General features: G+C 38.6%; 1 protein-coding gene across 2 annotated transcripts in view; it reads right to left on the reverse strand.

Moving 5' to 3' along the window:
- The window catches only part of REPS2 (RALBP1 associated Eps domain containing 2), a 98,194-nt gene that overhangs the window by 24,283 nt on the left and 61,843 nt on the right, over positions 1-12,068 (reverse strand). For both annotated transcript variants that reach the window (XM_065677383.1, XM_065677382.1), the window contains exons 12-13: positions 10,739-10,781; positions 8,007-8,143 (exon numbers count right to left, since the gene is read on the reverse strand). In XM_065677383.1, coding sequence (XP_065533455.1) covers positions 8,007-8,143; positions 10,739-10,781 — 180 coding nt within the window. The remainder of the gene's footprint in view (positions 1-8,006; positions 8,144-10,738; positions 10,782-12,068) is intronic.

Below are 12,068 nucleotides of genomic sequence, written 5' to 3' on the forward strand. Positions count from 1 at the left end.
GAAACCAGTAAGAGCAACATGCTGCACAGTGTGAATGATATGGCACACCTGATGTCACAGACACACTTGTTACAGATGTGTTTCATGTGCTAATCATACAGAGCATTATTCATACCTCAACTGCATGGAAAGTTATCCAAGTACTTTCCAAGTAATTAGAAAGAGATACAGCCAGACCTTAAGCAATTAATGCTTCTGCACAGTGATCTCACAGGTATGACTTCATTTTAGGGCACTGGTGTGCTTATGTATTTGATGGGTCACTTTCTAATCAAACAAGCAAGACACCACTGGGGCGGGGTTTTACATCTCTTTTTTAATGCCCTATCCATGAAGTTCAGCATGTTTTCCGTAAAATCTGCAAACCAGGTATTTTTTATACACTTATTTTCTAGTTTGTTTTGGGGGTTTGGGTTTTGGGGTTTTTTTTGGTTTGGTTTGGTTTTTTGGGTTTTTTTTTTTTTTGTTGTTGTTGTTGGTTGGTTGGGGGTTTTTGTTTGTTTTGTTTTTTTAAATATCATATGACCACAACATCTATATTTTTAACTTCCTGTCTCCAATTTTCTCTAAAGCATTTCATTTTCTAGTTACAGTTTTCTCTACCCCTTCCTTTCCTGTGTGTTTGTATTTGGGGACTGTTTCTCCCCCTCTGCTTCCAACCCTTAAAGTAAACTATTAATGATTTTGTTCCCTCTCCCTTCACATTTAGCTTCATTCTCCACCCGTAGTGAGGCACAGTCCCTCCCACCTACCTCCCACACATCCATCAGAGCTTCTCACCTCTGGAGATCCCAGTGGGAGTGCTGGAGGCTCCAACACTTGCCACCTTTTTCAACACAGATCAACTTGGAGCAGGCACAGGGGAGCCAGAAAGTGCAGTGAGCTACCACCCTCCTCTAGTCCCACCTATGGCTCAGGCGCTTCCAGAGGACATCTGCATCTCCAGTGTCTTCTCTGCAAGGGAGGTAACTTGCCCCCTCTTCCACATGAGAAACAGCAGGTATGAGGGACATTTTTTCAAGGAACAGGGTATTCAAGGAACAGAGTATTTCTCAAGGAACCCACACAGAGTCATGAAAATAGGTCGGTGGGGTTGGCAGGGGTAGTCAGAACATTTAAATCTTAACAATTTTCGGTATAAAAGAGGTTTTGGATTAAAATTTTATTTTTTAAACAACCTGGAATAGAATGAAAATAGACTGATAACCATGCCTCAATCCTACAAAGAGCTACAATTAGAAATAAAAAAAAAAAAAAGGAAAAAAAGTAATTCAAGTAAGTTCCACTTACACAAAACTGCCAAGAAACATTTACACGTAAAAGCTGCTGAGATTTACCCCAGTTTGCACACAAGTACTCTCTGGACTCAGCCCTCAGAGATTCACATGAAAACTTTAAAATCTTAAAGCACAGAAATAAGTTACCCCATTAGATTCCTATCATGTAATAACCATTCATCCATTTATGCCCTCACTATTTTCTCCAGTTTATTCAATCTTAACTATCTCCTTGTCCAGTTGAGCAGAGAAATAAGTTACATAGTTGTAAACACATAAACCCTTCATAAAAAAATTCCAAAAGGCTGAGAAGCGTAAAAATCCTCCATTCAAATCAGAGGGAAGACATTCATATTTTGTTCAGAGTAAGCTCTGTTCAGTGATCACATATATTGTGGAGGGCAACAGGACTAGAAGGAAACAGCAGCTCCAGTAACAGATGAGGATCTGAGTCCCAAAAGAAAAAACTGTATGCTTCAAATTTAATTTAATGTAAATTGCAGTTGTTGTTGCAACCCTTACAACTAAAGATATTAAATTGACTCTGCATTCTTAACTCAATGAAGCTGACAGCATTAGAACTCTTGTATACTCTGCAAATGCTGTTCAGTGAAATGGCATATTTTGCTGACGGTATCTGCCATTATTGCTATTCTAAAAGAAATGTCTTTCAGACTTATCTTCCTAATTTATTGTTTTAGTCTGATTAATAAACACAACGCAGTAACATGCAAGACAGCACAGCACTACAATATGAGTAAAATCCAGCCCCATTACCTAAGGAAACAGCTGGATTTTACTAAATCAAGACCAATACAGATCTGCCCAGGGAAGTGGTTCAGTTACCATTCCTGGAGGTATTTGAGACATGCGGATGTGACACTTGTGGACTTGATGTCCACAAGTGGTAGGCTTGGCAGTGCTAGGTTAATGGCTGGATTTGATGAGCTTAACAGTCTTTTCCAACCTAAACAATTCTATGAATACAAGAAAAATGAGAGGAATGGGTTCTGAAAACTAATTACTGAATTAAATTCACTGTCACCTACATTTAGCACAAAAAAGAACACTACTATTCTAGGTTCCCCTTGTTACTTTTGAACCAGTAAGTTAGTTGAGAAATCTGTATTTATAGTAACACAAACAACATAAACCCCTGCATAAGCCCCTTAAAAGGCTGCCTTCAGTAACTTAAGACTTGCATACAGCTTAACTCAATAGATGCAGATATTTCCTAGCAAATACAATTAAGCTTTAAAAAATACTGAAGTTAATGCAGTAATCACACTTATCTATGTTAGGCTTGGCAGGTTTTTCAGTACCCAGTTCCATTTGCCCAGAAAGTAAAGTCACCTGCATTTGGCTCACTAAACTAAAAATATGATGTAGCTGAAAAAAAGATTGCTGAAACCAGCTGGAAATAGTACTAGGGTAACTATTTGGACCAGTTTTTATTAAGAAGAGTATGACAATGGAGAAACAGTCATTTTAATTCTGCAAATCCTCTTTCCTACACAATTACAGAACTGTTCTATTTGATATGTGGACTGAAAATTCAGAAATACATAAAATTTGGTCTGTGATTAGGCAAATATGAAAAAAAAAAAAGACATCTCAACACCGCTATTCAGAAATTACACATTTTACAAATAAAACCCACCAAGCCTGTACATTTGAGGAAAGGTGGTGTTATCTGAACGAAGTAATGAAGGCTTGATGAACTAAACGAAGTAACTAAGAGTTGTCTTCAGAGGTATGAAACACAGGATAAAATGTGATGCTGAACAACAGTCTTCCTCTAGCACTAATGAAAGTGTGCAGAAGAAGTTTGTACTGACTGAGCCTTCTGAGAAAAGAACCACTTTAAACCGTGTAGGAAACGTGTATATTAAGAAATACAAAAGTGATGTGGGGACACATTTGTATCACAGGAATGCTGATGCACACCAATAAATCTGTTCTCTTATTCCTTTTCTGTGAAAACATTTAGAGTAGAGGGAACATGTTCTTGTTTGGCAGCCATCACTAGCCCAGCAGAGATAAGCAGAGGTTACAGATCTGACTCTAGTTAGGAAAACATCTGTAGCAGAAAACACTGCACTTACAATAAAATGCTAGCTATGTTTCCCCTTACCAAGTGTGGTACTTAACACCTCACATTTTAAAAGAGAGAAAAAATCCAAAAATACTAGCCCCACGTAGCTGGCTGAAATCAGCACACCAAAGGAGCAAATCCAGGTTATATAGTATTTGCTTGCAAGACAACGTTAGAAATAGTGCCTGCATTCCACACGTTCTTCACTGCAGGGACAGCCACAGCAGGAGGCGAGTTTGGAAAGCAAATGAGTGCTGAAAACCTTCAGTCAAGAATTCATTTGTAAATAGTTATATGGTGGTTTTGATGAATTACACAGAGATACTCAGTCTGCTCCCACATCAGCTACACTGCTTGTGACAATTTGTTGTTTCATCAAAGCAAAATCTCTTTTCCAAACAAGTATCCTTTGTTCAACAGAACTGCTAATTAAAAGATGTCATGCAATTAAGAAATGAAACTAAATGGGAAATAAAATGTATTTCAGAGGCATCTCTATCAATCTAACAAGGCCCAGACTGCTGTCTCTGCCTGTAATCTCCAAGAAATAAATCCTTTAATAGTTGTCATGGGCAGAAAATATAATTGAGCAAAACACCAGAAGACAATAGACACATTTGGGGTTTTAACATTTAAGCTGAGACTTGCCCCAGTCCCAGAGTTACCCCAAGGCAAGACCCTAGCTTACAGTTGCTGCTGAGGGTAAAAGGTGGCTGCAGGAGCACCAGGCTCTGAGCTGTGCCAGTTTTGCCCCCCTCAATGCCTGCCCCATCACCCAGATCACAGGACAGATGAAAGAGAGCACAAGAAGCTCCAGAGAGCAACTAATTCTGCAAATGACCTTTGTGAACAGAGCAGGAAGGCTCTGAGGGCCACAGGCTCTCAGGTCTCACTCTTGGCTCCCAGAGTAAAACTAGACAGCGGGCTAGAGAAGAAAAGATGCTGTAAAGCAGGTCAAGTAAGCATTTTAACTGACATTTTTGCTTCTACTTAAAACCTGCTGTTGTCTCTCCAGGAATGCATAAAATGTAGCCAAGTATTTTCTTAATATGTACACAGGCCAAATGCCAGAGATTGTACATTCAACAAAAAGAAATACTCTGAGAATCTAGTAGGACTGAATTTTTCTCAGATGTTATCAAAAAGACTACACAATTAAAAAAAACCCCGAAAACAACAAAACCATAAAATCAAAGAGATTTCTGTTTCTTAACATCTCTTAACAGAAATTCCCATACGGACATTCCAGAAGGTGGGGCCTTTCAGTAAGTTCTCATATTTTTTTGTATTTTTTTCCTGAGTAACACTAGCTAAGGTGTCCCAGAAGAGTGCAGCTATGGAGTATGAATGAAGGCACCTCCTTCAAGTGCACTTACATCCCAATTCAACAATTCTGAAGCACAGTTTCTGTGAGTAATGAATTGCTGGATGTCCCAGCCATCACAAATAAGTGTTCCATGTTCATAGTTGCCAGGAGAGGGGAATCATAAGATGGTGGCAGACATGATATACCAACAATAAATAAAACCAAACAAAAATACCCTTCCAAAAAAAAACCAGTGCATGCAACAAGAATCTGCCAGTCTTTCGCCAAACTTACTTGAAGAAAAGAGATTTTTCTTTCTCTGCCCTTTAAAATTCAATAGACAAAAAAATGCTTCAAATGACTTTACAATTCAATTCAAACCGCTTTACAATTGAAGAACTGATACCTATGGATACCTATCACTTTACAATTGAGGAAATGAAAATACAACTCAATACTACTGAGCACTCCTCATAGATGTGGGAGAACATTATCCACCAAACTCCTAAAATCAGATTTATTTTTGAACAAGAATTAGCAGGACAAAAACCAATGTAACAAAATGCGATTATTTTAATCATGTTGGTTATACTCCGAAAACTATTTAAATGGTGGATTTTATAGTCTCATTTTCTCTACTGACACTAGGCAACACAGTGGTGCTAGAAGAGATGGCTGTTACAGCTATTTTTTCTTGTTCAGCTGTGACAGACTATTTTTGAAAACCTAGAAAGGAAGGAAAACTTAGAAAACATAAAGCCTAAATTCAGTCGAGAGTACATTGGGACAGAAAGTAATCAACTGACCTGTGGATAGAAACACATCAGGTTTCATGTTTATGGCAGGCTGTGTTATCCCAGTAGCCAAGAAATGTAAATGGTACATTGCCGCCACATAATCTATATTATAAATCTGTATCTTCTGATGGCAGATGGAAACTATTCTATTTTTTATACTGTCAGCAGAAGTATGAATACAGCTTGTTATTATACAAATGCGTGCAACTTACTTCACACAAACACATTTCCTTTTTGGCAAGGCAGTTAGCGCTTAATCTATGTCTTCCTTCAAACTGCCTTTTCAGAAAGTGCAAAGTGCACCTTGGTAAAGATACTGGCTCTGAAACAATGACCACTCCCTGAGGAAGAACTGTCCCTAGGTGAAAAAGGTATCTGAAAGTGATGAGACTGGAATTTCTAACTGAGAAGCAAAATCAGTAGTGAAAATGATGAGAAAAAAGTGAGATGATCAAAACAAGGGAAGTGGAAGAAAAACAAGCAGCTATATAAAACCCCATTATCAATAGGATGTTACAGAACAGCTATTCAGGGCTTAATGACAGGAAAGAATGCGCATGTTTCTGAAAATAGGACTTCCAATGCTGACATTTTACTTCAAAACAGAGCATGGTAAATACACCATGGTACCTGGGCACACTGGGATGGATTGATTTAATCCCCTCCTGATAATTCATGTTTCTTTGAACTGGAACCCTTCTTCGGGGTGGGCTACAAATTGTTTAACAAGTTCTTCCTTAAATCCTCCAAGACTACAAATTCCTCCTCATCTTTCACGACGAGTATTTACATTTTTGACACAAAATAGAACAGCTCCATTAGAGGAAGATAACCACCACAAATATTTAGCATTGCCATCAGGGAACATTCAAGAGAGCAAAAAATTACAAGCCAACACCCTGAAAGCACAGGAAGAAGCTGAGCCTCTGGGAGGTCTTCCACATTTCTGCAATCTGGTAGCACACTATACTTCAGGTTTGTAAGCCTAGAGCCAATTTTTGTTCCAACTATAAATAGTCATAAATTTCAGCCTACTATGCTGAACAGTCTTAGGGTGACCAAAGCACTTTTTCTGCAAGCAATTAACTGCCTCTCCTTACTTAACTGTCCCATTTCCTGTGAGGAAACCCTCCAAAAAGTATTGATAAGACAAGTTACCCATTTCAGCACTCACTATAACACTGTCAGCTTGTTTGTCTGTTGCACAGAAAAAAAAAATGTTATGTTACTTCAGAAGTAATGGTAGCTTTCAAAATAATCCATTTCAAAAGTAAGATGATAATTTTCATTCACAGAATTACTTCTTCGATAATTTAGATTCTCTTTTCATTTGTGTTCCAAGAGAAACTTAAATCCAACTTTACTTCCTTCCAATTATACTTTTTGTCTGGATTCTGAGAGTATTTACTGCGTTAGAAAATGTGTCCTTGGCTCTGTCTGGGGTTTTACTTTGATATACAAATGAAACCCAAATTGGAGGCAATAGGTCTCTCAACATGAACCACAGTCAAAGATCAAGGAATTGCTTCTCTGTGTAAGGCAGGGGTGAGGGGGTGGGGGAGGAAGGGGAGAGGGAAGAAAGAAAAAAAGAAGTAATTTATTTTTTTATTCCTTAGCACAGGACTCCTGCTCCTCAGAGCAGGACTCTTGAATTCTCTCTGGTGTTTGCACAAAAAAAAGGCCCATACAGCAAGAGGTGAAACTCTTCCTCTTCTCTAACAACCACATTAGAGAGTGCAGTTAAAACATTCCTTGACACAAACATTAGCTTTCTTCCGAAGCATAAACATGACAGTGTTTAACCTAGTCTTTGAGTCAGATGATTGGTCTGCACCACATACAGCTCTGATCTGGTTCAAGGACACTGCTAAATCACAGCGATGCTGGATGACTGCTACCCTGAACAGAAAGCTCCTCTTTCCACTGGTCCCTGTGCAAGGCAAGAGGAACACTCAAACGCTAACGTGCTGGAAGGCTATTTTCTTTCAGTTCATTCCAGCTACTATTCTACATCTTCTTTCTCTCTCCTCAGTATGCACCCATGTCAAAAGAAATCACCCTTTCTTTTTACTTAAAGAATAGTTTCTGACTGTCCCCATGCAGTAGACTTTTAACATCAAAAATGTTTGCTCACTTCTCTCCCAGTTTAAACACTAAGGGGTTTCTTCCAGCTTCTGAACCACAAAAAAAATAGTAATAAAAATCAAATATATTGTAGTTACTGATGAGAGTTGTCTAAACAGCCAGACTAGATATAAACAGTGAGTGATGACAGACTACCATATGTTAAACTTCCCATTATTGTGCCAGAAAACATTATAATCACCTTAATTATAGCAAAAGTGATTTTTTTCCCCTCAATGGCAATGTAATGCAAGAAAGTGCAACTACTTCTGTTCTGTAGTGTATTAATGTCTATAGCAAAGGTTAGCATACACACATACTGTCAAGCATTTGTGCAAACAGATCAAGTTGCCAAGTACGTAACTAACCTAAATGGTCTCAAAATGGGGAAAGAAAGCAAACATTACCCTGTGTGTTTTGTTGAAATATTTTGTTCAGATCCAAAGAGGAAGCTCTGGAATGTGATTTCTGTGGCCTTGGAGGTGGAGTAGGGGGTTCTTCTCCCTTTTTCATGGCATCTTCTATTGATGTACTAGAGTAAGACCTAAGGAAAAACAGAGGGCACGAAAGGCAGAAAATTATTTTATTTCAGAAATTAATTTTAAACAACTACAGTGAACAGTACCTAAAAATACAGTGAGCAGAACTCAGGTTCATGGTGGAAATCCCTTGCCCTAATGACTAGAAGCTCCCACTTGTACTAAGCCACTTGTAATTTGGCAACAGAAGGACCTAAGCATCTGGAGAAAGGAACGAGTCATGTTCACAGGGCTAGTATTATTTTAAGGCCTTTTATGTCATAGCTTCAGGCCTTCTTACCCAACTTTAACTGTCAACAGGATAATTGTAGCAACTCCATTGAATAAAACCGAGTAAAATTCCCCCCACCACTTGGAGTTTCTGCTGCCTTTCCCAACTGTAAGGATAGTGTTTCTACATGTATACTTTCAACCTACCTCTTGCAAGTACATATTTCGTCATTCACAATATTCTAATATTTAAAATAAATTTTTCCTAAGACACCAAATTCCACAAAATCCAGAAAAATCAAATGGCTCCGAAGTGACCCAAACTGATGAAATATATGACTAAGTACCTCTTTCCAGGCCTTCCCACATTACATCAAACCCAATGCAGTACATTTGCTACGAATTTTGATTTTTCTGAATAGTGTCCAATATTTTTCAGCTGTTGTAGTTACCATTTTTTCTGCAAGACTGAGAGCTTTGTTCAAAATGAGCATTGACAATGTGAGATGTTACACATTACGCATGCCAGGCAAGACCAAAACACATTCGAGTAGAACAGAAATAACTCTCACTAATGGGAAACTGATCTTTTTTTTTTTTTTTTTCCCCAAACAGGCTGTTGTTAGAAAACAGCTCTTCAGCAGGACAGACATTTGGCAATGCTCATCCTATGTTTCTGATATAAACTTTAATAAATACAGGAGTGAAAGACGTTATTGCCTCAAATTTTACACGCAACACAAAAACCTCTACTGATGATGAATTTTTTGTCTTGGTAGAGTTTTGAATTCCATAGCCTTATCAGATCAAACCTAACTAAACCCCCTGAAATAAATGGAAAACCTTTCAATTGGGATCTTAAGGTTTTATACTTCTACTTTCCATATTATCCAGTGTATTTTCTTTGAATTAAAATTGTGCAACTTAATAGTTTTAGATCCTTAAATTTTTTTAAAAGATCAAGTAAGATAGCAGCTATCAGGCAAAAATATGCCAACCCAACAGTGCCAGCACAGAGCCCTGTGACAGTGAATCGTTGCTTGCAGCAGGCAGACTTGGCATCTAGAAGTTAGTTAAGAGTCAACAGCCGAAGAATCTACACAGCTTAGGCTAGAAAGCCAAGAATCTCTCCAGACCTGAGAGCTGTAACAGACACAAATTGTGGCCTCTGGTGGCCAGGCACAGCTGAAGACAGAGACCCTCAATTCTACAGAGCCCTCCAGGCTATGCAGGACAAGTGCAGCAGAAGGTCTGAGTTCAAAGATGTGCTCAAGAACCTTTAGCCTCAAGTTCTGCATTGAAGCAGTGACACATAGTCAGATGTGAGACAGTCAGATATGATACAGTAGTCACATTCAAGTGACTTTTTTCCAACTTGTTTAAGCATTTGCTATTTTATATATTTTTGCATAAAATACTTTTTTAAACCTTTTTTTTCATATTTGCAATTTATGATTCTCTAACACAGCAAGGAAATTTAGAACAGTATGAAAACTAGAAAGCTTTAGCTAGCAAGAGAAAAATGGCACACAAGGCAGTTCAGCCTGCCTGGATGTAGGTCCTAGGAAGAGAGCATTTCAGTCTTCCTCTATCATGCTTACAGCTGATTCTGTCTTATTAGCAGGCTTTGTAAGAAGGGAGCTCCTGATTATACTGTCATTAACTGAGGAAACAAAAGAATAAAAAATGAAACCCTCTAATTAGCACCTAAACCAAAAGTTTTAAAGGAACCATATGGCTGCATATGGGAATGGTGAACTTCAAACCCAACACATAATCCATTTATACACAGTATTTTCTGGCACAGGTTTCCCTTTACTTTTAAATATCCAACTTCAGCATACATCATTTCTAGCACACAACAGTGTAAGCTTATTAGTTTTTCCATCACACACCAACTAGCCATAGTCAAGTGCATACACACCAATGAAAGGATTCACTCACCCACATCCGAGAGCTGAGATACTATTGCTGTTTCTATGGGAGCATGCAGTGTCTCCCTCCATATGCAACCACTGTGTAGGTTTCACAGCACAAACTTGCTAAAACGTTCCCTGTGATGGGGTGATCCCCACTGTCCCTCCCCAGTGCCCCTGGGGCTGGGCTGGAGGCAGTCACCACCCCAACGAGGCAGCAGGGCTGGGCAGAGGCAAACACCCTAGTGCTTTATGACCGGAGACCACAGGGCCCAAGGACAGTACTTATATAGGGTCTGTAGTTACAGACTCCTCCTGGTAAACCTGACTGGTCTGAGCTGAACTTTCAGCACAACACCAATTAAATATATTTAAGAAAAAAAAAAAGTCAAAAAAGTGACATCAGTTCTTATGCCTTGCATCTAACACCAGAAGAACGTATGTCTTGTCCTGAAATAGAAATGAAAGCAGTACCTGGATCGTGGTCTGGCTTTAAGTGCATTAGATTCCTGAGTGGCTGGAACAGAAAAGAGAATCACTCAAACATCATATTTAAAATAAAAACTTTTAGCTGCAGTATCAGTGTTTGTTAAAAATGAGAGTGTTGCAAATGTGGATGTGAGAGTGTGCTCATCTCACATGAGCAATTTTTGCTTCTCCTTCCCCTTTGTTTTTGTAGGGTGTGGATGTCCTAAGAATTCACAGAAGCCCACATGTGGTCAGAGCTTCACCTTTTAATTTGGTTACCAGACACAGGTAAAGCAATAGGTCTGACAGCTGACCTGTGCTCCTGGACGTAGTTGTGACAAAGCAACATAAGGAATAGCATAAACTTTCCACAGAAAACATCTTAGTCCTAGCTAGATATCTATCAGTTGTTCTGCTTCCCAAAGCATGAAGTTTTATGTCTTTCCTAAATACTTTAACTAATTAGTATAAACGTGCATCTTATCATTCATAAAAAAAAAATTAACACATCAGGTTGAGACTACTTTGAAGTTTGGAAGGAAAGATACTTGAAGGTAGAACGTTTTACAGGCTAAGGGTTGATAAACCACATTTCTATCAATGTAAAAATCAGTTTCTTTTATTTGGATGAATTCCAAACATGCTGCCGCACACAGGTTTCACATAATAGGAAAACAACAGTGCTGATTATCTTCTCTGGGTAATTCTTTGAGGCTGTTCCTTGGTTTACATTGTCTTTTTGTGACTTTTACTAACATCAGATCATTTTGAGAAAACATATCTGTGATTGCTTTCATTCAGGCCACTGCGATATCCTCAAAGTACTACAGTAGCATCAATGATCCCAATGCACATACAAAGTGAATCCATGTACTTTTCCTTTTCTCCCAATCAAGCTACAACACTTAGAGAGAACCAAGTAGGTTGGAGAAAAAAAAAAACCAAACAAACCCCATAATTCTCAGTTTCTAGCTTCCTTCAGATATATGCCTACTTCCAAGTCAGATATTTATCACCAGCTACTATACAGCATTAGCTGAAATACGGCATATCCTTCAAAACACAAAGCAGAAGCTACCTGAGGTAGCCTCTGGCAAATACTGACTTTTTAATAGCTTGCACTGTACTACTGCATAGACCCTCCACAGGAGGCTTTAAGCTCACAGAAGACAAGCAGCAGCATATGGCACATGTAAAGCCACACAGTTTCTTCATAACAGAAACCGCTTTTAAGGTCACGCACTGATAGTTGGTGCTTTCGATGGAATAAACCCAAATGCAGCTGGCAGTGACATAAAGGGACACTTATAAATCAAGTTCTAGTAGATTACTGTCA

The sequence above is a fragment of the Lathamus discolor genome, chromosome 4 (genome assembly GCF_037157495.1).
Source record: "Lathamus discolor isolate bLatDis1 chromosome 4, bLatDis1.hap1, whole genome shotgun sequence".
Taxonomy (NCBI): Eukaryota; Metazoa; Chordata; class Aves; order Psittaciformes; family Psittacidae; genus Lathamus; species Lathamus discolor.